Source organism: Sprattus sprattus, assembly GCF_963457725.1.
Source record: "Sprattus sprattus genome assembly, chromosome: 3".
NCBI lineage: Eukaryota > Metazoa > Chordata > Actinopteri > Clupeiformes > Clupeidae > Sprattus > Sprattus sprattus.
The window spans coordinates 43443109-43468986 of record NC_137922.1 but is presented as its reverse complement, the minus strand read 5'-3'; the positions used below and the strand labels follow the sequence as shown (position 1 = coordinate 43468986).

The window sequence follows — 25878 nt, the reverse complement described above, 5'->3', positions numbered from 1 at the left end:
TCAGGGTGGAGGCAGCATCAAGAGGCCCCCGTAGTCCACATTTGAGCACCTCGGACGACAAGACTCCAGAAGGAGCTCTCCTCCGGATGTGGTGATGACCTCTTCCTGCAAGAGGAGGTAGAGCGAGAAAGAGGTTGGTCCGTGAAGAAGTGAGAATTAATTCACAATCAAAGTACATACACTATTGAATCACCATTGAAATCTCTAGATTCCAAAAAAAGGATTAAAAGAAGTCTCATAAATCCATGTTGTGAAGTATATTTGATATATAATGAAATTTGTAAGAAGGAAAAAAATATGTCTCAATAGATTTGCCTCATTGCCTCACTAATGTATATCAAATGTAGTGACAAAAAGGCTTCATCTATACATCAATACTCCACAGCTCTTGTGAGCAGAACAGAAAGAAACACTTTTAACCTATTACCCTGTGCATTGCCGCAGCCAGTAGCTCATTTGGGCTCCCAGTGTGCGGACGAAATAGGGAAGGATCATGACACTTATGTGGAGAATGCGACATAATGACTTAATCTTAGGGCACCGCGGCGCTTGCCGTATGGCTCGCAAAACTAGTTACCTCTGGTGACGGCGACATCAGATAAAGAATTGGGGGACACAGGTCTGGGATCACTGCAGATCTGTGTTCGTTCCATGAAAAGGGTCTGATCTAATGAGGGCACTGTGTAATAGAAACCTAGTAATAGCTGCTGACCAGCTGTTCCTAATGACAGCCTGCTCCTGACTGTTATCAGTGAGTCACGGGCATGGGGTACTGTTTGAGTTGGACTGGTTTAGTTTTAGTCTTAGGCAGTAAAGATGAATATTTAGAGAAAATTGTGGACACGGACACATTGAATGATTTAGAATTCAGCAAAGTTTGACGGTTTTTGTGCACAATTTTTAAGTGCAAAACAACTTGATGTGTAAAGCGTCTCGTTTTCTGTGGGCCTAAGTGTCCAATGGAATATCAGAGGGTTTTCATGTTTTATTCAACAACAGACCTTTGTTTCCACAGGAAGTGGATAGCTACTATGATGTCTACTATTACTATACGGCTGCTAATTTTAGACATAGAGCTGCATTAGTAGTCTTGGTCTACTCTCGAAGCATTACATTATAAAGTAAACTGGTTCACATAGAAAGGCGTGATGCACTTTATGAGTGTGTGTGTGTGCGTGTGTGTGTGTGTGTGTTTGCCTTAGTGTGGTGGTCTTTAGACCACTCTATGGCCAGTACTTGCCTGAGGTCATTCCAGGTCCAATCTAAAAGGTTGAGTGGATGACAAGGTGACAACAGAAATGATGTAACCTTTTTCCACTTTTCCCTTGGGCTTAAACACCGGTGAACAGCCTCGGTCTTCTGTTTCGATTAGGAGTTCAAATATTGGGGACATACTTCAAAGTAGCAAATAGACCTTTTAATACGTCATGAAATTGTTGTAAATTGTGTTCCTGATTTCTTTTGCGAAGTTTTCATTTATCTGTAGATAGTTCTTTGTTACAAATACAAGCCAAGTAATTTCCCTTGTTAAGCAACCTCAACTAACTCTACCTATGAGTTTTTAGATTTCTCTGGTTTTATTGTTGCGTTGTATTTCATTCCAAATGTCTCTAGTTCAGCCCTGACTCGGCCCTTCACCACTCCTGGACCGAACCGAGGCCGTCTGGTCCGTGGCCCCAGTTCAGTCGCAGATGGAAATTAAAAATAAAAGTCTGAGGCTTTTCTCAAGACACCTGGGTTTGACCCCACAATGAAAATGCTCCATCACCTTTGTATTTTTAAGAACAACTATGTAGGCCCATTGATAACCAAAAAACATTGCAAAAGAATCAAGGATACTGTTTCCAACAATATCATTAAAATGTATTTCACATGTTCTCGCACATTTGTAGCTAAGCGCTCTTTAGAAGTTTCTTGTGTTGGTGTTCTCTGTTTGTTAATGACACCGATACAACTCGTAATGGAAACAGATGGCCGAGGCTATTCACTGGTGCTTCAGCCCTGAACTAAAGTGAGAAAAAGCTATGTAACACAGCCTGTATGTTTGTGTAATGTTTGAGTATGTTTTTATGAACAGTAGGCTTGTGTTGTATGTATGCATTTGATTGGGGTCAAACACCTGCCTTGTGGAAGTCAATGAGGTCAGCCAGGGTAGCGTGTCTATTCTGGTCCACTCCAAGGAAGCTGTAGCAGTCCCCGGAGGCGTCGATGAGGAAGTGCTTGAAGCCAATGGCTGTGCGGTACGAGAGCGTGTAGCCCCAGATGCGCTCGCTCACGCGCACTAGGAAGCTGCCCTCGCACGCGTTCATCAGCATAGACTCCGACTCCTGCCGCGAAATGATGCCTGGAGAGGACGATAGGAGTGGAGGATACAGAGTGGAGGTGTAGAGTAGGGTGGAGTGGAGATGATGAGGAGGAGGAGGAGGAGGAGTGATTGCAACATTCCCAAATTTTCATGCTGAGATAACAACACTGTGCTGAGGGGGTTTATCTTAAATGATATCCACCCCTTGCTCATAGAAGTGATTCACATCACTGCCAAGAATAATAAATAAAAAGCTGTGGGAAAATATTTCAAAAGTACTTGTGTACCCCTTAGGTGAAATGATACATTTATGCGCAATGCTCGGGGAGGGTTGATTCACCTGCCAGCATGTTAAATAAATGTTGTCAAACTGTGCCTGCTTCTTTTTTTTCCAGGGGTAAAATATTTGCTTTTACTCACTGCCTCTAATTCCTGGTCAAAACAAATAAAGCTGGAGAGGTGTTTAGCTCGAGTATATCTCAAGAGTTTCACCAGGCTTTTTCTTTTACATGTACTGCAGTGTCTTCTTGTTGTTTGTCTTCTTGACAAAAATAGCGCAGTTCTTTTTTAAGCATCACATCAAAAGACTCCACCACCCTACGACAGAGCAACTTGCATGTTCTGGTGTGTTGCTTAGTTCCCCTTTGGTAGTGTGGAGAGACAGACAGAGAGAGAGTGAAAGAGAGAGAGAGAGAGTGAGTGCTAATGTGGCAGCAACAGCAGCAGCAAGCAAGAATCACGACGGGCAGGTAGACAGCCAGGCGCAGATAGGGAGGAACAATCTATAGAACAGCAGTCCAAGAACAAGTGGGAAAAAAGCGAGTGATTGAGCGATTGAGTGAGAGGCTGCTTGTAAAGCGGAGGTGGCGAACACAGGTGTTTCTGGCCAATGTCGCCCATCGCTAGCTCCAGTGTTGCTGGGGCAGAGTTGCCGTCACTCATGCCCCTCGTTAATCTGATCAGCGTTCAATCCCCCCGGTCGTCACCATGACCCCAATCAGCCTGGCGCACACTGTGAATTATTGAGCTGCCCCCATCCATTCTCCGTCCTCCCCTCCTTAGCCCCGTCTCCACCGTGCCACTGTGGCCGCTCCCATCGCATCCACACACTCAATTTGTCCTTTCTTTCTTTCTTTCTTTCTTTCGTTATTTCTTTCTTTCTTTCTTTTTCAATTTTGCTGCCTGTAGTCAAAGCTCTCTTTCTCCCTCTCTCTCATCTCTGTCACTCTCTTATCTATGTCTTTTCTTTGCTGCTTTTCAATCAAGCTCACTCTTCTTCTTCTTCATCATCCCCCTCCCCACCAAACACACTGTTGTGTTTTTGTGCGCCGGCTGGGTGCTGTACTCACCGTGGAACCAGAGCGCTAGGGTGCTGTACTCACCGTGGAACCAGAGCGCTAGGGTGCTGTACTCACCGTGGAACCAAACACTAGGGTGCTGTACTCACCGTGGAACCATAGCGCTAGGGTGCTGCTGTTTCTCTCATAGCCGGCTCTCTTGGGCCTTTGCTCCTCCCGGAACCAGCGGAGGATGGACTCACGCGAGTTGGGTCTGGCAGGCCGGATCCAGACAGGGCTGGGAGCAGAGGGTGGGGGAGTAAAGTGGGAGGTGGTGAAGAGGAAAAGGCTCTCCTTTTTAGTATGCTTTTATAGACTGATGTTTTATGATCAGTGAGATGCCTCAGCAGTACACCTCTCTGCTACCAGTTCTAAAGCAGAATTTTGTGTTAGCTGTGAATATGATATCTGACTGCTACATATTTGAGTTGGGGTGTAGACACATTTACAAAGGGGTGTACAGTGCAGGAAGTATTTTGACAAGTCATTGATATTAACTCAGGAAACCCACACAGATAAAGAAATTGTAATATTCAAATCCATAAAGTTGTATGCAAAAAAGTCAGTGTTAGACCAACCAAGTCAGAGTTCCTTCCTGGTGAATTGTTTCACTGTTTTCTAAACCTTAGCAAATGAATAAAACCAATATAATTAATAGATAATGAAATTATGTAATTTCTAAAGTAAAATTTTCACTTTGTTTCTTGACACTTGGCAGTCTAGCCTTCAAACTGTACTCACATAATAAAGCTAAAAACTAAAACTGGCCCAATGTCTTTCAATATCCAGGGTTCCCTTTTGTGAATCTTGATCATCAGTTTCTTCCACAAATAGTTTATTTGTTTTAGGACCGTTTATTTGACTGTACCATTCCAACAACTTTATTTTCTTTGTCTGGAACCAATCGAGTCTCTTTTGCGGTGTGTTTTGGATCTTAATCCTGCTGGAAGGTCAACCTGCATTTCATCATCATCTTGGTGGAGATTCAACTCAATTATTTCCTGATACATGACTCCATTCATCTTCCCTTCAATAGTATCGATTCTGCCAGTACTATTAGAAGAGAGACAGCCCCATACCATGTTTCCACCTCGAAACTTCATTGTTGGTGTAGTATTTTCAGGGTCATATCAGAGCCATTTCTCCTCCAAACATGTTGTCTTCGATTTCGTGTTTGAAAGTTCTATTTTTTGTCTCGTCTGGCCAGACTCAGTATTTCACCGGCTTTCCCAAATATTGTGTAGCAGACTTCAAACAAGCTTCTACATGCCCTATGTTCAATAATGGAGTATGGGTGAGTGTGCATGGAGTCAGTGGTGGTGGAGTGCCTTTCTTATTGTTTTCTCTGCGATAACTGTACCTCCTGCTTTCAGGTTGTTCTGGAGCTCATTCCGTTTGATTTCCCTGGTCAGTAATCTTAAGAGTAGCTTGTGTGCATGCCTGGCTGATGATGGAGGGGAGCTCTTTCCTCTTGTGGATAATGGCCCCAGTGGTGCCCTCAGGAACATTTAGGAGTTGTGAAATCCGGCCACTGTAGTGCAACAATCTGGTCTGCGAAGGTTTTTACTTCTGCCCATCATTTCTTGTGTGATCACTTGGTAACAAATGATTTGTATCCTTGCACACACAAAAACCAATGGAGAAAGGTGTTAGAGGCTTTGTCGTTAAGTCACCCACAACACTTCTCTTGGATTTTGGTTTTCGATGACCGTCACTCAAAGGAGCTTTTAAAGGTCTCTGGTAGTGACGTGTCCCAACCCATCATGAGCATGAAGGGGGTGGGTCTGGGATGCTTAACACCACTGTTGAGCCTCCTGGAGGTGTCGTGGTCCTCATTCATTGAAACACTGATGAAAGGTGTCTGCTTGAAAAGCCCAGTGAAATGCTTATGAAGGCGGGTTTGTTGTTGTTCAGGTTTCTTTGGTTGGGTAGTAATATTGTTGTGTTTAGCAGTTGTGCTCTGAAGGAAGGCCTATATGGACCCTGGGTACAACATGTGGCACATGTTGCGGTTGTCACCAGCCAGTTGTTTCCTGCTGGTCAGGATCTATGGTTGGGCAGCTGTTATGTTGGTTAGGTTAGGTTGTATGGTGTGAGTCCTAGAGGGTCACACGTGTGGCAGCTGTGGGAGGTCCTCAACCAGTAGCATAAGGGATTTAATTATTTTCCTGTGTATAGCTAAAAACAATTGCATTCAGAGGTGGGTAAGCATGTTTCTATGCAACATGCACTTGCCTTGGTGTACTGCTTTTTCTTAGTATATTCAATATTATTTTCCAATATTGTCATTCCACTGTATTAAACATACTACAATTTGTGATTGTAATTTTATTATTTCTTTATGAGTGCATTTGTGGAGTTAATGCAATACAATTAGCCCTTATAGGCAAGTCTCCCTACTAGGCAACCTTCTGGGCAACACCTTTGGGCAAACGAGATGGGGCTCTTATCTAAATAAATTGGAAGAGACCCATAACTTCACATAGGATAGTCAAACAGACATTGTAAGTACATCATGTGAACCCACGTTTAAATGGGTATGAACATTGTTTCCCTTACTGCTCAAATAAGGCTTTATTTTTGGTGTTGGCTTGATCACTGCGCATGCACCAAATTTCACGGCACGACTGTTAATATGGCAACAGTGGAAATGAACAAAACGTGCAGAGGAGGTGAAGCGTCAGTTATGCAGTCTCCAACAATATGATTATTAGCGTTACGGATTCCCTCCTTTTACCCCTGATCATAATCCTGTCAGTGATTTTTTTTCTTACTCTTATTATGTGTCTGGTTAATATCAATGTCTGGTCAGAATTTTCATGTGAACTGTGTTTGATAAGAAAAAGAACAGGCTCAGAACCTACATAGCCTGTATGTTTGAATATGTGTTCATTATTCATGTGTTCATAAAGTACCTATATGACCACATATGCTATTCCATCATTATATCATATGTGTATATAGTATATAGTATATAGTGTATATTGTCTGTTTACCATTCTGAGAGGGACTGTGTTGCTGGGCTGCTATGGCGACGGTTCTGTCTGCGGCGATAGTGGGTGGAGCCAGCAATGGGCGGGGCACTGGCAGCTGCTGCCACATTGGTGGGGGTGGTAGTCAGTGAGACGGCTGCTGCTGGTTGGCTGGCCTCAGGCAGCGGGGCTGCGGCATTGGTCGACTGCTCGATTATGGAGCTGTGCCTTCGGCTCTGGCCCGAGCCATTGTGGTGCGTCTTCTGGAAGAGTCCGCTCAGGCCAGCCACCAGGCCCTTGTCGATGGCGCGCAGAGACTGGCGCTTGTACTCATCCCGGGCGCGCCTCGCTTTCGTCTTCATCGCCTCGTCAGCTGCCTTTGATCGCCTCACTAAGAAAAAGAAAACACACAAGATGGCCATTTCAGAGACATAACCACTTTGTCCAACGCTTGCTAGATGTGTTTCTAAGGTCATTCATTCCCCCGCTTCGAGAGTGGATGCGTTTGCTATTTTCTTGCCGCACATTGTTCTTGCCACTCCTTGTCATCCCTCTCGCTCTTCTTCTCCTCTTGCTTCAGGGAGATGTACAGCTCCTTTGCTCTCCTCTCCTCCGTCTGACGGATCTCCTCCTCCCCCCTCTGTCTCTCCTCCTCTTTGTATTTCTTAAAAAAAACACACACAGAAGAATCAGCTGTCTTATCAAATGCTTCACATTTCTTCAAACGGTCTTTGTATTTTGCTGAACATAAAAGCATTGGCAGCCACATTCACAGTGTTTTACGCCCCGTCTCCAGCCAGTATCTACCAGATAAGACACGCGGTTGAGGAAGGTGTTGTCTTGCTCTGCGGTGATCATCTAAATTCCGCAAGGGTTTCAATTAGGTTTAAATAATTCAACCCTCTCAGAACACCAACAAAGAACAGAAACTTTAATTAGGGGCAAATTAAGCCAGATCTCCATTAGTATTGGGTAATTAAAAGCGAAGGTAAGTGAAGAGAAGGACAAGGACTCCATTTAATTGTCTGATAGACACGTGGGGCAGCACAAGTCTATGTGAAGTGCAAACACAGAACCCCTCTAACCCTTTCAGCATGGGAAATGAAGCAGCTTCAGGGCCATAAGGAATTACCAAAATCTAAGTATGAAAAGCGCACGTCAGTATGCACTGGGTTACATTTAGCTATCAAACACTTCATTACATGCTCGCTCTCCATGGGGTGAAAGGCTCTGATGATAATGATTAGCGTAGTCAAATTACACATAGTGTATGACGGCAGCCATTTTCATGCGGATAGCAAGCGTGACTTGTATGTCAGTGTTCATCATGGATCACACAGTATGTAATTGTGATGCCTAACATGTAATATGTTTGCACAACAACAGTAGTTGGTTTATGTCTTTCTCTGTGTTTGTGTGAGTACCTTCAGCTTTTCCTGAATGCGTTCCGCCACCTGTTTCGCCGCTCTCCTGTCGTCTGTCTCCTCCCTCCATTTCCCAGCGACGCAGCGAGCCTTCTCTTTCGCCATCGCATCCCGGAACTTCCTCTCGATCTCTGCCTCTTTCACACGCCTGTGGGATGATGCGCGATACAGTCTGTGTGACACCTTTCCCCTGTCGCTCTTTCACACCCACTCCAATTCACAGTTTCTCTTTCATTCTGTCTCCAACTTTTCTTTCACCACCACACATTCCTGTATCCTTGGAATGCATTGTGCTTGAACTGTGCTTGAAATATTGGAGCTTTTCACATATTTGCTGCTGTGTATGCTGTATCTTCCTTCAGGAGGGCCTTATATTTTGTTACGCTGTTCATATGATGGCTACCACACAGTTTTCACTTGGTATCCAGAGAATGGTTCGCTCACCTCTTTTCATCCAATCCATCGATCCATTCATCAATCCATTCCACCTCCCCCCCCCTCCCACTAGAGCTGACCCCATCTTTTCCCCTTCTCCCCTTATCTCTTGTGAGACCAGTGTTTCATCTCCTCCCTCCCTGTTTCTCCCCCTTCTTGTCTCACCCTCCTTCTCTCTCTAACTCTTTCTGTTTTCGTCTGTCTCTACTTCTCTCTCATCAGCGCTCCAGGGCCTCATGCTGGGTGATCTTCCTGGCTCTTTACTCCATCAGTTCGATGATGTTTCCTCCACCACCTGCCTTCATGTCTCTCTCTCCTCCCTCCCTCCCTTCCTTCCCTCCCTCTCTCTCTCTCTCTCTCTCTCTCTCACTCTCTCTCTCTTTTTTCTCTTGCTTTCCTAATCTCTCTCACCAGAGCTCCTGGGCCTCGTGCTGGGCCTGCTTCCTGGCTCGCTCCTCCATCAGCTCCTCCACGATGTCTTGGTAGGGCTTGTCCCCCTGTGCCTCCCCCATCACCCACACCCACACATCACCGTCAGAGCCCAGCCGCCACTGGATACCCCTCCGGTCACCTGGCCAAAAAACAGATTAACATGAAGGTGCTGTCTCCACGATGATGGAGAAGGTCCATGAAGCGACAGTATGCAGCCATTTGCCACTTGAGGTATGTTTTTTATAGATAACTAGAACTAGGTTTGGAACCATCTTAAAATTAATTTTGATGTATGGTTTATTAGTATGGTATGATGTATTGGTATATGGTCATGTAAAGTACTGATAAACACACCTCTTTCCCACTGCCGTGCCCAGGCTATGCACTGGGTGGTTTTGGGGTCTAGGACGCAGTATAATTCAAGAAAAGCTTTCGCAGCACAACTATGACTATATCGCCTTAACATGTCAGTTTGCATTCTAGCAAGCTTTTATCAGTCCCATTTCTGCTGTCGTTGGTGTTTGCAAGGTTTTCTTTAGGTAGGTGGCTTGCTAGTTTTTGACTGAAACCCCTTACTGCTGCTTTAACATTCAACCACAGGGTGTGAGTGTTGTCTGAAGCAAGTAAGTGACTGGGCCAGCAGCTAGCTTTGAAATGTAGCTAATTAATTTAACAGCATTTTTACATCTTTCTGAGAAAAAAAAACCTTGTTTTTAAATCCTCAACAATAATGAGGAACATCTATCTTTGTTCAGGAGCACATGAATGCGCAGTGGTGTCAGTATCTTCAAGTCGCTCTCTCACTTTCTTTGTTTGATGAAGATGTCCTGCCATAGTGGGGACTTGTAGAAGCACAAGGGAGGAACGTGGAGAATAAAGAAATTGCAAGACAAAAAAGGTTCCTTTAGGGAAACGGCTTCATCCCTAGCATTCACCCACAAATAATTTGCAGGCTAATCCTTCTGGCTGTGCCATTGGACATTGTTGTGCTTTGCACATATCAAATTTTCCTAGCCTGGAGAGAATATTTCTGTATATGCTTAATGGCAGGGTAAAAACCTCGCATTTCAAACAATACACTGCTCTTTGAAAACTCCTTTGTTCTTAAGTGGCACATAAAATGGGCTCTGCAACATGGACGAGAGAGAAAAACATAGAGTGCACTTAAGGAAGCGGCACCCACAACTCCCGCCTTCATCCACACCCCCCCCCCCCCTTTCCCCATCGCCTCCTCCCCTCCAACCCTCCCTCCATCCTCTCCCCTGTCTCCTCTATCTCGTGTACCATTAACACACCAGGACTGGCAGATAAGATAAAATCCAAACTGGCTCACTCACACATCATCACTTGGCTAGAGAGAAAGCGAGACAGAGCAAGAGAGACCGAGAGCAAGGGAGAGGGAGAAGAAAAGCGAGATAATTCAGTCTCACCACCGAAACGTACAACTGTTACAGTCAGATCGCATTTCAGAGAGATAACGCGATGCCGCCTGAAACCTCAGCAAGGTTAGAAGGAAATCTTGCTCTGGGGGGATGAGCTGTTGGATGGCATGCACTTCACCTAGACAATCAGACACAGAGTGGTAAAAACTTCATACGTAACAGAGAGAGCTCTAACGTGAGCTTTTCTTTAAAAGAGTCAAGTGGAATTACACGAATGTCAAGCAGGCTGGGACATCTGCTTAAGGTGCTCTCACTGTAACCACATTGTAAAATTGAGCGTTGGTTTGTTTAACGGAAGCCTTTTTGTGAGCCCAACAAATAAAGTGTGTAATGTAAGGTATTGGAAATGAGACGAGGGTGGATTACAAAGGCAATATTTACAGAGGGTATTAGTAGAAATAAATCCCACTTTCAAGTTCTCTTTTAAGATGCCTCCAAGATTTCTACACAAATTCATAATCTCCATGCCTAAAGAGCATTTTCTGTACGGTTGAAAAGGTATGTCACACCTTTGCTGAATCTGAAGTGTAAACCCAAAGACTCACATTGTGCTGTTATGCATACAATGGAAGATGGTTATCTAACAGCTTAATGTATAACCATTATGTGACATAACAATCTAGACACAACCCAAGCATTCCCAAATACAGCCGCGGAAAAAATTAAGAGACCACTTCAAAATTATCAGTTTCTCTGGTTTTACTATTTATTGGTATGTGTTAAAGTAAAATGTACATTTTAGTTTTATTCTATAACCTACTGGCAACATTTCACCAAATTTCAAATAAAAATATTGTCATTTAGATCATTTATTTGCAGAAAAATGACAATTGGTCAAAATAGCAAAAAAGATGCAGTGTCTTCAGATCTCGAATAATGCAAAGAAAACAAGCTCATATTCATTTTTAAACTACACAATACTAATGCTTTAACTTAGGAAGAGTTCAGAAATCAATATTTGGTGGAATAACCTTGATTTAAAATCACAACTTTCATGTGTCTTGGCATGCTCTCCACCAGTCTTTCACATTGCCGTTGGGTGACTTTATGCTACTCCTGGCGCAAGAATTCAAGCAGCTAGGCTTCTTTTCATGGCTCGTGACCATCCATCTTCCTCTTGATCACATTTCAGAGTTTTTTTTTATGGGATTCAGGTCTCGAAATTGGGCTGGCCATGACAGGGTCCTGATCTGGTGATACTCCATCCACACCTTTACTGGCCTGGCTGTGTGGCATGGAGCATTGCCCTGCTGGAAAAAACACTTCTCAGAGTTGGGGAACATTGTCAGAGCAAAAGGAAGCAAGTTTTTCTTTCGGGACAACGTTGTACTTTGCCTGGCTGAGGTTTGTAAAAGACCATAAGGATTGAACCAAAGCCGACTGGAGGGTCTCCTAGTTCGTCTTCTCTGATGAGTCCAATTTCACAGTAGGTGCAAGACTCTGTGGCTTGTAGGCCTCTCCAGGTCTCCGTCTAACCATCAGACGACCATGTGTTGGGCAAAGCTGAAAATTGGACTCATCAGAGAAGACGAACTAGGAGACCCTCCAGTCCGCTTTGGTTCAATCTTTATGGTCTTTTACAAACCTCAGCCAGGCAAAGTACAACGTTGTCCCGGAAGAAAAACTTGCTTCCTTTTGCTCTGACAATGTTCCCCAACTCTGAGAAGTGTTTTTTCCAGCAGGGAAATGCTCCATGCCACACAGCCAGGCCAGTAAAGGTGTGGATGGAGTATCACCAGATCAGGACCCTGTCATGGCCAGCCCAATTTCGAGACCTGAATCCCATAAAAAAAACTCTGAAATGTGATCAAGAGGAAGATGGATGGTCACAAGCCATGAAAAGAAGCCGAGCTGCTTGAATTCTTGCGCCAGGAGTAGCATAAAGTCACCCAACGGCAATGTGAAAGACTGGTGGAGAGCATGCCAAGACACATGAAAGTTGTGATTTTAAATCAAGGTTATTCCACCAAATATTGATTTCTGAACTCTTCCTAAGTTAAAGCATTAGTATTGTGTAGTTTAAACATGAATATGAGCTTGTTTTCTTTGCATTATTCGAGATCTGAAGACACTGCATCTTTTTTGCTATTTTGACCAATTGTCATTTTTCTGCAAATAAATGATCTAAATGACAATATTTTTATTTGAAATTTGGTAGGAATGTTGCCAGTAGGTTATAGAATAAAACTAAAATGTACATTTTACTTTAACACATACCAATAAATAGTAAAACCAGAGAAACTGATAATTTTGAAGTGGTCTCTTAATTTTTTCCGCGGCTGTATAACTAGAATGCCTTTCGTGAACGAACTGCGAGAGTGTGCTTGCTCTGCAGTGCAGTGGCCGAGTGCGCATATGTTGTTGAGGGGCCTCACAGACTGATATCTGAGAACAAAATCTGTATAGTACTGTGTTTTCTGTGTTCAGTACAACGTTGAATGCAGGTTGTAGGATGAATCTGCCAGCCTTCCAGTGTAACCGTCTGCAGTGACACTGAATACACCTTTTTGTTTTCAACCAATATATTTTAGCAAGCAACCAAGCTCAACTATTATATTTTGGCTCCACTGACATTAAGACATATGAGGGTATCTTTGTTGTTCTGTTTTTGTTTGTTTGTTTGCTTGTTTATTGTGAAAGGGTCTAGTGTGTTACATTTAGCTTGGAGAAGTCTTAAAATAGGCTCCAAGTGACATTATCTCTTATGGGGTGTAATTATTCCTCCAAAGGTTGTGTTAAAGGCACAATATTCAACAATTATGCTTCAGGATTAGGGTTAGGATAAGCAGTTTAACCTTAAAATAACAGCTTAAAAAAAATTGGGGCGCTACAATGACTTTTAATATGGAGAATTGCGTCCGTGCCAATGGCATAGCAGGGTCGATAGGCATATAACTGCCTTCTGTAGTTTTGCCTGCCGATGCCCGCAGACCTGACTTTGATTACCTTCTGCCGATCTAGTAAGTAGCTTATTTGCCGTCTTGCTTAGTCTTGTGTTGCACATGATTGATGTTTGACTGTGTAAGGACAGTCGTTGAGTAATTAGTTTGTCATAATGTCAAAGTCAGCACATTTCAAGAAATTTCGTTAGTTTTAGCTGCTAGCATACCTTTAGCGAATAGCTATTAATCCTTAATGCACCTTTAATCAATGAGTGCACCTGAATTGTGCGGTATTTGTAGAGGGAGACTTGGGCTTGTTTTGATTTTGTATTGGTTGCGGATGCAATAAATCTTGTCTGTGCTTCAAATGTAAATATATTTATTGTCTCTCTGTATTATGAAACTTGCATATTTACTAAGCACAAACATTTCAGGTGTCATGGTCATAATAGTTCCAGAGTTTCGTTATACTGACTTACTGAGCTAAGTGAATTGTTGAAATTGTTATCTTGGTAAAAGGAAACATCTCTGCAACAATATTGGAATGAATGCGGTTACATAGTCAGCTTTACTTAAAGTGTATTGTAAGATATAGCTTGTTAGACTTAATGCTCTTAGAGTTAGTATCTAACGTAAGCAACACTTTTACTGTATAGATCACATTGGTTTATAGTCTGTCAAATTAGTTCTAGTTATTGGTGTTCGTTGGCATAAAAAGTTAGTCTTCTCTTATAAGCCTAGGTAGTACATCTGATTAGAGCTAGCAACCATGAATTGCAGATTAAGGGGTCCCCTATCTCAGTGTTCATTTTGGCAGCTATTATTAGATTCAGTCTTAAGACAAAAATGCATATTAGTTTTAGTCACATTTAGTCATAGTTATCCTTCTTAGTTTCAGTCTAGTTTTCGAAAACTCATTACAATTTAGTCTAGTTTTAGGCACATTTAAAATTCCATATTATAGCCACATTAAACTCCTTCCCTTCCCTTCTCAGTTGTTGTGTCTACTGCATAGTAGTCTAGCTTGCAGTACTTAAATTGTGGATGCAATTAGTCTCCAAGATACAGATCTCATGCCTACAGCTGAATTCGAATTTGTTTGTAATAAATAATCGAATGTGATGATGAAGTACGGTACGCAGCGTCTTAACTGAAGCTCAACTCAACTATTACAGCAGGTAGCTTGCCGCTAACACTAACTGAAAACACATTGGAACACATAGTGGCTAGGTAGCTAGCTGCTAATAAGTAACATATATAAGTAACACATCAGCAGTAATGAATCAAGTGTACTGATATTAAATGTACTTCTAAATGTACTACTAACATGCCATTCTTATATTAAAGCCAGTGGCATGATGGTTAACGATTAACGAGTTAACGATGGATACCGACAGTTAGCATACCTAGCTAGGTAGCATTACCATTGGATTTCAATGGCAGTTAAGCTAGCTCTGGCTATCCAGACAAAGGAGCCTTGTTTCTGGACACGTATCACCAGGGCCGTAGCCAGGATTTTTGAAATACCGAGGTCAAGGGTTTCCCCTATATTTTTTTGTAATGTTTGCCGTCACTTCTCCACATCTGTGGAACCAGCTCCCCCTGGACATTAGATCCGCCCCCTCCATTTCTGCCTTCAAATCTAGACTAAAAACTCACCTCTACACCCTGGCCTTCCTTGCCCCTTGACCTTTTACCTCCTGTTCATGTTTATGTGGTGTGCCCTGATGAATGTTCCCCTTTTTGTATTATTATGACCTCTATGTATTGTTGTATTATATTCACTTTTTATCTTTTTTTTTTTAATTATTATTATTTAATTTGTATCTTATTGACATTGTACAGCACTTGGAGAAATCTTGGAAAATGTGGTCTGGGTGCATGCGGGGAACCCCCTGGGGAAAATTTTGAAAAATAACCCTTTAAATTGTGACTTCTGGTGACTTCTGGTGAGAATAGAACAATATAGCAACGGAGTACATTGCACCAATAAGAGAACAATAGTGTTGCCACTTATCACTTGCACTCCATCTGTTTTGGAGAATGTTTAATTTTTCCTCATCAGAGTAGTGACTCTGGCCTTTATATGTAGCTGGGTCATGGGCTGATAATGAGCTTGCTGACTCTGTATGCATTTCACTGGTTCCTTGTCCTGCTCTTTCTCTCTCCTCTCCTCCTCTCTCTCTCCTGTCTCATCCTCTATTGAATTTTTAAAATGAAAGGTACTATACTACTGAGTCATAATTAGGCTACTATAATTTGACCTAATTTGTTAATGCCATATTTAGATAGTGACATTACTACTTGTCCATCCAAACAATATTATTGATGGATAATTCATTCTGCGACTGCCAATTTTTACCTTTCCTTTTCTTTGCCTGGTCATCATCCTCTGTCTTTCTTGCTGCAGCAAACGATAACTTTGACTGATGCAGCCTCTTGCCACCACGTTGCCTCTTTGCTGTTCTATACTCGTTAGGTGTTATATCTTCGGAAAATAAACGGAAAGTACTTAGAAGCTATACAAAACAGAAAAAGTTATCATTACATCGAAAATCGGAGCAAGTAGTCTACAGATTACAGCAGTATTACCGTACATTTGGCTAACAAGCGTTACTGTTACAATACGGAATTATGAAAGAATCATTTTCATATTATCTCGCGAACGTAACCTATATTACTACTAACACTAGTTCGTAGATATTCATCTTAGGTGACTTACACGTGTATAACAGTATGATAAAACTTACAGTTCTTGTTTTTCGAGCCGGGCGTAATGGAACCAGGCTTACTGTCAGCGTATCGATACTTTTTTGTATTGTTTAACGGCACTTGCACTGTCACTGCATTTCTCACGCGACGAACTTTGAAGGAGTAATTGTATTCCTGTCCATGACAACAGTACTGCTGACCTAAGCAGATGGCAGAACATGATCATTTGGGCTTTATGTATTTGGTTTTCCTGCTTTATGTTAACATTTTTACTTGCTGTATAAGGGGGGACATTTAAATGAAACGAAACTTAAGGTAAAAATTACCGAGGACATGACCTCGGTGTCCTCAATGGTGGCTACGGCCCTGCGTATCACTTGACGAGCGGGGGCAATACAGTCATCTAGAAAGTTTAAAATGATACTAAACGAAGGGAAATCTACTGTATGGAGATATTTCTGCTCAGTAGACAATGCAGATTCTAATTAGGCTGGTGGATATGTCCAATGTAAGAAGTGTGAAGTTTTAATGAAATATGATTGATGCAACTCTCGTTCTCCACAACAACATGGATTAAACTGGATGGCTGGATGTAGTTTCAGAACGAACGTCAAAGATCTTCAATGGTAAGACTTGTCGGTTGTGCCTCTGTTGGTGTCTCGTAAAATGTGAGTTTTATTAAAGCATAGCGTGTGTATTGTGTAGCTATTTCATTCCGAGATGGCAGGGGAGTAAAATGCTCCACTCTGCTGCTGGTATACAGACAGCCGGAAAGGTTAACAAACGGAATGAAATAGCTACACATTACACACGCTATGCCTTAACCCTCTATACCCCAACGGAATTCTAGAACACTGCAGCAAAATCCCACGAAAAACAGAGAATTCCTTCATTTTTTGTTATTCTGTAAACAAACAGTTACAGTTAGAAAACAAAAGAAAAATTACAATTACAAGTTTGTTTTGTTTGAAAGGGAATAAATTCTCTGTTAATATGATATCAAATATGTATTAGTGACTTCTACAAATATTAAAATACAAATCATTACACACACCCTAAAGTTCAAATTCATAAGTTTTGAACCGTACAGCAGATGTAGTTATTATATTTAATATATTCTTAATGTTTTTTATTAGTATTTGTTATATATTTTGTAAATAAATGAATAAATATTAAAATAAATATTAAAATATTAATACTACTTAACCATACAGATTACCAACATTTTTGCTAATTTGGTGGAAAACACCTAACTCTATGCCTCTTCAAAAGCATCCTGGTGCAATACATTTGTGGAGGAGGTGAAGGTGTTTGTGAGGATAAACATCCACCTGGGTATCCATCATACACCCTCTTTTCTTGACTACTGTTCATCTGATCCAGCCTTACAAGTGTCCTATGTGGCAGACACCAATGCCATGAAATAAGTATGAGGAGTTATTCAGATACCTACCCTGTTCAAACCCAGGGATAGCAGACTCTGGTAACAAGCTTCCGAAAGTGAGACCATTACAGTTTTTTCCAATCATTTTCACACTTGGTTCAATACCATGTACTCTTTCTCAAAACACTTAACACATCCAGCAGTAGACCAACTAAATGGGATACTTTTCCATTGCTTAGATCCAAAATGCAGTCAATGTTCACCACCAGCAAAATGCTGTGCAACTACAGCATTTTTTTTTTCAAGATATTTAGATACTCTGTTCAAAACAGTTAACTTTAGTTTTTTAACCAGACACAATTTAGATCACTGTAGATGGAAAGATGCTGTATTTTCAGACAAATTAAATTATACACTTGACATAAGACAGATTTAGTTTTTAGCCTACATAAATGTATATAGTTTACATCTTGATTGGAATTTAGTTTACATCTTTGTTTTGTTTGTTTTGCAGCCTTGCTACCAACTACCGCTGTACAGCATTTGCGTTGAAATGTACATACATGTAAAATATAGATGTACTGTAGGTGTCAATGAAGACATTTTCCCACTATTACTGCTGCTTATGAAAGTCATGGGCCATCAATGAGACAAAGTGACCCAAAAAGGGAACTAAAACAAACATGTCTATCCAAAGTGATTTACACTATCATCTTTCATTGGCCAGGAATTTAACCCAGGTCAGATAGCCTACTTGTTAGCCAACAACACTAACCACTGTACCACTTATCACACCTGGCATTCTTGCCACACAAAACTTGTATGTACAAACCAACGGAAAAGTTTGTTTTTACAGTTTTTTCCAATTATTTTCACTCGTCTCAAATACCATGTACACATTCCCAGAACACTTAACCCATCGAGCATACCAGTACACTATGTGAGGGTAGTAATAGATCTAATGTCAGACTACTATAGACTACAGACTGTAATGTCAGACTACCTATACAAACACCACCACTTGTAAGCTGACAACTTTCCATCTTCAATTCCGTCAGTGAGAAACCTACTATGTCCTACTGAAGCTTCCTTATGCTCATCAGGCCTCTCGCTGTTCCTCTCCCCCCATGTCCTCACTTCTCTTTGCTGCCACAGCACCCTCACTCACTTCTCTACCCTCAGATGAGGTGGAACAACTGACATCCTGACATATAAAAGAAAAAGAAAAAACTATCCTATTATTGTAAGCCATCACAGTCGAAGTCATTATTGTTTCATCCATTTTTATGTCAATTGTTTTATGCCACAACATCAGCTCAATATCCCAGTGTGTACTACATACAGACAAGCTATATCACATCTACTATAGATTTTTGTAGTAGTGATGTCCTATAGCCTACCTTGGTCCTGATTTCATTGTGATTAGCTTTTCCACAGCATAAAAGCTGTACAAGCTTAAAATTTAACATCATAACATATTACTAGTTGGCTGTCGAATAATCTGCTGAATACCATTTCAATATGAGGTTTTCAATATTCAATGATGACCTTGCTATTGATTGTAGCTACTGTTGTTACCATAAGCTTACAGCTCAAAACAAATGAGGGATTTGAACTACTAGTAGAGATGATTTTTTTTTACTATACATGTTATTTATCTTAAACTGATCAGTTTAGTAAGTGATGAGGCTGAGTCAATAGCTGGCTATCAACCAACTCCAGACGAACTCCTCAGACTAACGTTACCTCAGTCAATGTAGATAGCTAGCAAGTAAGCTGGCAAACTGGTCATGGAAATTGAGATGACGATACAAATTGTAAGACATTTCTTCTGAAAACCAGAAAACACAGCCGATTACCCACGTCGTTTATTTGTGCAAATAATAGCTCTCACCCACAGACGCGGGTGCTTCCTTCGTAGGTTGCTAAACTAAAGTCACGAATTGACCGCCATTTCCACAAGTGAGGTAACGTGAAAATTAGCTTTACTGAACGTCCCTCAAAGACCAATTATTAAATGTTACATATCTCTGCTAATAAAAGTGTCATGGCTTTACAATCTATTCAAACATCACTGATCTAGCTATGACTTTTGTCTATGTATACGATGAGGCTGGTGCTATTTGTAAACCAACACTTCTCAGTTACTGCCATACGAAGACGTTACTGGCGAGTTAGCTAGTCAGAAATAAACAGGAGGATACTTATATTTCTATTTGAATACGGTTTTTTATTTCTGACTTCTCAAACAAGATCGTTACTGTCATACAAACGTGATTAGTCGTCGTCATTGGTGCACAAAAATACGGTATCATCCAGTGAGAACAGATGTAGACGTCCCTGATTTCTAGCCTTTACTCCAACAGACACTGTAATCTTCAGGCGATCTGTCAGTAGCAAGGTTAAATTAGCAAATACTTAAAAAAAGCCAATGACAGCATATCCCGTTTCCGGTTTCAAAATAAAAGTAAGAAGTTAATCTATCCATTAGCGGTGTATTTTTTCATATATTAATGTTGTAGTATTAACACCGTGTCTTTAAAAGTTACGGCCGTCGACGGCCGCTATGGGATTCTACAAGAAGGCCGTCCACGGCCGCTATGGGATCTAGAGGGTTAATAAAACCCACGTTACTCACATACTGGTTAACACTGTTAGAGCGGGTGTATAAACTGTACCTGAAACTGTTGCCACTACATTCGTTTTAATATTTTGCACTCTCTATCTAACCACTCGTTCAGGTGTTTTCTTGAGTTGGTACAGCCAACTACTGCACACGTAGTTCCCGAACCACTTTTCCTCGTTAAGTTTTCCATCCTTTTTCACACGGTGTCTCTGCGTCGATATCGGAGATACCTAGCAAAATAAACCTGAGCCTGGGTGAAGGCTAAATAGCTTGCTAGCTATCATCACTCTATTCACGATTGTATCAATAGTATATCTAGGTTTTCTTTGGTGACTGTTTTCGGGCCTTTTGAACTGTCTGTGGGTTGTGAACGTAAACAACTCGCTAGCTATTACTACTACTGTATCATGATATAAAGCTTAATGGTGGTTTTCGATTTACATGATTTTTATGGCATTTAAGAGATATAAACCTTGATGGTGGTTTTCGATTAGCATGATTTTTATGGCATTTAAGAGAGCTTCGCCTTCTCCTATCTCAACTGATCTAATTTCAGTTGGCTAGAGTGTGTGACGTCACAATTGCTCAACCTTCCACCATGTTAGTCAATGAGAGAAAAAGGTGATGAAAAAGAGGAATAAAAAAGGAGTGGCAAGGAGTACCGCCACGAAAAGTCATAGCAGGTTGCACCGGATCGGGCCGGACGTTTCGGTGTTTGAATGGCGTCTCTATCTCAATCGGGCGAGGAGTAGTTAGCTGCAAGAAAAACGGGGAGAATAAATAAAGAAAACTTGACGATAACAATACTGTGCTTCCCTTCGGGCAAGCACACTAATAAAGAAAACTTGACGATAACAATACTGTGCTTCCCTTCGGGCAAGCACACTAATAAAGAAAACTTGACGATAACAATACTGTGCTTCCCTTCGGGCAAGCACACTAATTATGATTTATGTCAAGAAACTGTGCAGGCAGAAGTGTGTGTGTGTGTGGTGTGAATGTGGGAGAGTGGCACTCCTACGGATGACTCACGCTCCTTGGCTCCTCTCTGCTAGTCAGACAGCACCTTAATGCTGTAGCACCTCTTTGGATGACGCAAACTATATCTCCTTTTTTCAGATTTATGACTTACTTATACTGCAAGTCAATCCACTTAAATGCTGTGGCACCTCTGGATGATACAAACTACATGACCTTTATTTGTCTGATAGAAGACTTTTACTTATATTTCTTAAACAAATATAAATATTATTGTAAAGTGCGTGTGTACTGTAATTTCCCAACTATTAACCGCGGTTTGTACATCGATTTTGTAAATATGTAATTTCATAACGATAAAGAAATGGGTGCGTTTATTTTCAGCTATTTAATGGGATGCTATGGAGCTTGAACCTCCTTGAAACATGCTAGGTCTCACCCCAGAAAGACATTAAACAATCCTGAGAGAAATAATGAGACATCAGTGAAGCAATGGTTTACTCTGATGAGTGTAATGAATGAAGGGGGCGCCCCTCCCCCTTGCCCTTTTCAAACACGTTAATTCAGTGGTTGCGAGAGGATCTATTAACGATTTGTTTAAACATTTAGCATCCATTCCCACACAACACCATAACACTAAATAAACACTTACATTCATAGTTTTCATTGTTAGTGGGAATGAGGTAGCCTTGCTAGTAGAGCTCGCATTTCGTTTTTTTGTGACAGGATGATGTAACATTGACTAAACTGCAGTTTATACATGGCTGCGTTCAATAAACCTGTTATAAAATTACAACAATTTGACCCTTTTTGAGTATAATTTTATAGGCTACTAGTTTTGGTACCATCCTCAAATTAATTTTCATAGCATATGGTAATTTGAAGGACAGATAAACACCTGTGTCATCCCCACTAGCCATCCAGAATGTGCCCTATGTAGTTCTGTATACCAGCCTGGAATACCCTTAAAAATGGAAGAAAGCTTTCACAGCATGCCAAAAGACATCAGTTAGAGCATTTGCAAGCTTCTATCAGTGTCAACTGGGCTGTTGGTGGTGTTTGCAAGGTTTTGACATGCCTTTTAGGTAGTTAGCTTACTAGTTTTGGAACAGAACTCCATATTGCTGCTTTAAGAAGAAAGTGTGGTGTGGGGGTGTGGTGGTGCCAACTCACTCTTTCTGCTGACTCGGGAGCTGGGGTCGAGGCTCTCGTGCTCATTCCAGCGGCGCACCTGCTCCTCGCGGATCTTGTAGAATAGGATCTGCTTCTGCTCCTCGTTGAGCTCGGCCAGCAGGTCCGGCTCGATGAACATCTCCTGCAGGATCTGCTGCATCATCTTGGCTGGAGGATCGTGTGGCCAGCAGACAGTGATACAGACAGATAGTCCGACAGACACGGAGAGGACTAGGTACACGGACTAGGTAGACGAATGGGTAGACCGGTGGAGAACAGGTACCCAGTGGATGATGTTCTAGTCGGGGTTTGGGACTGTGGCTCTGCTGCAGTGTCCTCCCCTGGCCTCAGGCAGGTGTGTCTGTGTCTGTGAGTTTGGTCTTCTTGTCCTCTGCTGGCTTTCTCAATATTGGCCAGGCAGGGCCCGCTGAGTCACCGCCGCACCACAGACAGGGATTAAATCTCTATGTAAGAACCACATTATCACTGTGTCAGCTCCTTTCTCTCTCCTCCTTTCTCTTTGCCGACTCTTTCTTTCTTTTCTTCCACTCCCTCGCCTGCCGCCGCCTCTCCCACTGTTTCAGCGCTTCACACAGAAGTCGGCTCCCGCCGTCTTTCCTTTTCTTCTCTCTGCATTACTTTCCCTCCACTCAGAGTTTTTTTTAATCCTTTAACCCTCTCGCTGGTCTCTCTCTCCCACCCTCTCGCTCTGTTACTTCCTCTACTCCAAAGTTTCATTCCTGTCTTTAACCAGTAAGGGTTTTTATTACAGCCCTCCCTCTCTCCCTCCCTCCCTCCCTCCCTCCCTCCCGCTCTCTCTCTCTCTCTCTCTCTCCCTCTCTCTGTCTCTCTTCTTTCTTTTTGTCTCCTACAGTGGCCCTTTACACACAGGTGTGTGTGACATGGATGCCTGTACCTGACAGGTCCTTGGAAACACATCTAAAAAGTAATCAGGTGTGTGTGTGTGTGTGGGTGTGTGTGTGTGTGTGTGTGTGTGTGTGTGTGTGTGTGTGTGTGTGTGTGTTTGTTTGTATGTATGTGTTTGTGTTTGTGTTTGTTTTGGAGATGTGGCTGTGAAAGGCATCTTTGAGTGTGAAAAGTTGACTTCTCTTACAGTGTCTGTGTCTGTGTCTGTGTCTGTGTCTGTGTCTGTGTCTGTGTAAGCGGGTGTTTATATATTTCTGTTGAGGGTGTATGGGTGCACTATGTGTTACCTGACCTGGCTCTTTTACTGCACTCCTTCTCTTCCCCACGGTGAAACTGAATCTCCCCAACTCATGTTTCTCCTGCAGAGTGATAGCATAGCAGCTGCTGCCATGCCTTTTCCTTCTCCTTCTCACCCTCTCTCTCTTTCGCCCTCTCTCTCTCATTCTCTCTCTCTCTCCCGTTCATTCTGGCTCAGAATCAGGCCTGCAGGTGAGCCATGATGTGCTGTGATGGCTTCTCCTGCGGTTCCATGTGGCAATGTCCTAAAGCGTCGCCTCTAAGTGTGGCATTGCCTTCTTGCATTGCCTAATGTTAATTACAGTGTAATTACATGTGGTAGTTACATGTAATGACACGTCCTCATTGTCAAACTGATTGGGCGTGTTAAATGCAAGTGGCACACCATTCGCTTAATGAGGCCTCATTGAGAAGCGGTGGCTGTTGTGTGTCCTTGTGCTCTCCCTTCCCTCTCTCTTCTTCTCCCTGCCCTTCTCTCTCTCTCTCTTTCTCTCCCTCCCTCCTTCTGTCACTCCTGCAACCTAGTCTGCCTTTTCCCTTGTTCTTTTCTTTTCGCCTTATTTGGGCAGGCAGTGCTTGTTATGCAGCAAGAGCTTGAGAACAAGTAATTACTGGTGTCTCTCTTGACCATTAGCCTGATGTCGCTTCTTCACTCCTGTCACCCCGGGCTGCAGGGAGGAAGCACGAAAGATGGAGAGAGAGAGAGAGAGGGAGAGAAATGGAGAGAGAGAAAGAGAGAGAGAGATGCGGTGATGAATATGGTGACTGTGAGCGGGAAGTTAGAGAGGACGATGAGGAATGCAGGCAGGCCGCTAATGGTGCCGCGCTGATTTGCCCCGTCAACACGAGAAAAACAAATAGACGGGCCAGTTTAACTCTCAGCTCCTGACACTGGGGCTAGCTGTTGTTTTGTGTGCGTGTGTGTCTGTGTGTGTGTCGTGCTTGTGTGCTTGCGTGCGTGTCCGCATGCACATTACCCCCCCTTCCCCTGCTCCTCTGTCACTGAGGCTAGCTGTCTTTAGCTGTAGCTGTTTTGTGTGTGTGTGTGTGTGTGTGTATGTGTGTGTGTGAGCGCTGTGTGTGTCTTCGCTGTGTGTGTGCATGCATGTTTCCCCCCCCCTTCCCCCCTTCCTCATCGCTGTGTTTCCCCAATACATATTCATTCACTCTTTGTGCAAATTAATACCAATTATCCCATTGGTAGTAATTGTGTCTTAATGTGAGACTGATAATCAAATGCAATTAATCAAAACTACAGGCCTGTCAGATGCTGTTCAAGGCTAACGGTGTTGACAATAAGTGCGCTAATTTGTGGTGGGAGAAGCAGAGCGAGGTTGGAAAAAAATGATCGCCTTCGCCCAGTCACACTGAACCTGGTATTAATAGGGAGAACCCCAGGCATCTACTCTCTCGTGATCTGTATCTGTCTAGCAGTCAGCTGGGAAGAGAAGGAGGAGACGGCATGGTGGTGGCCAAGAAAAAGCACCGCAGTTTTCCTTCCCAGCGACAGCAAATGTGCCTGTTTGGGCTGGCACAGCTGCCAGCACTAGTGGCTTGATGCGGCCCTCACGAGCTCGATCTGTCAAGTAGCGTGCCTGCCTGCTCCGACTCTTTCTCTCTCACACACACACCACGCACCCTCCCTGTCGAAAGAACACAAAGGTGTCCGTTTCCCATTTCTGTTTTTTAATATGAACTCACCTTCCTAGTACTCTGTCAACACTTCCTCTCTCTCTCTCTCACCCCCCACCCCACCCCCCCCCCCCCCCCCACCCCCCACACACACACACACAGAAACCCCCGCACTTTCACTCTCTCGCACTGTCACACCTTAGAGGGCTGGTTCGTGTCTGCATGTTTGATGACCCAAGGGCTAATTATGATTCATTTCTAATAACTGGGAATCACAGGCAGCACAAAGCGCCTCGACGGACAGCTCTGGTCAGAGAAAATTGGTCATTAGACCCTCTGGCTGTGGCCCTTCTCGTCCCCTATGCCTGAGGTATAATTTAGAGGAACAGAGTCATAATGAGAATTCATTTGACAATAATGCCACGGCTTCATTGGGATGCGAGGTGCGCACTTAGACACATACAGCGGCCAGCCCATGTTTTGCTCTCTCTCGATCTCTCTTTTTTTTGTGAGCGTTACCCCCATTTCCTTGCTTGTTATTTTTAATTATGTTTCAGATTTGACATCCTGGGGGCGGGGGCGGGGGCTGTGTGTGTGTGGCGGTTTTCTCGCTATAAAACTTAAACGGATCAAGTGATGCTCACAGCAGGTGATTTGCGGAGCGACGTAATGATGGGGGAGGGCGGGCAGGCTGAGGCACAAATATCTCCTATTGATTCCATACGCCCTTCCTTTCCATCGCCCCCACTGCACCCTGCGCTGCAGTGCTCTTTGTGTTCAGCAGGGGATGCTGCTGAGACACACCTCAACCCCTCCCTCTCATGTCACATGTAGTGATCCGCTCTGGCCACTTGAGGCCACTATTTAAGACAGCTGTGTTCAGTCCAGCTGTGGATATGAGAGCGATAGAAAGATATGAG

General features: G+C 42.8%; 1 protein-coding gene across 1 annotated transcript; it reads right to left on the bottom strand.

Annotated features, from left to right (window-relative positions):
* On the bottom strand, nucleotides 1–22265 carry sh2d4bb (SH2 domain containing 4Bb; the record flags this gene model as incomplete). Its single annotated transcript, XM_080835504.1, has 8 exons — nucleotides 1–105; nucleotides 2124–2344; nucleotides 3753–3880; nucleotides 6639–7005; nucleotides 7140–7278; nucleotides 8039–8186; nucleotides 8885–9044; nucleotides 22103–22265. 8 exons carry the CDS (start codon nucleotides 22263–22265, stop codon nucleotides 1–3), a joined length of 1431 nt encoding a protein of 476 aa, XP_080691630.1.
* Nucleotides 22266–25878: the final 3613 nt, after the last annotated feature.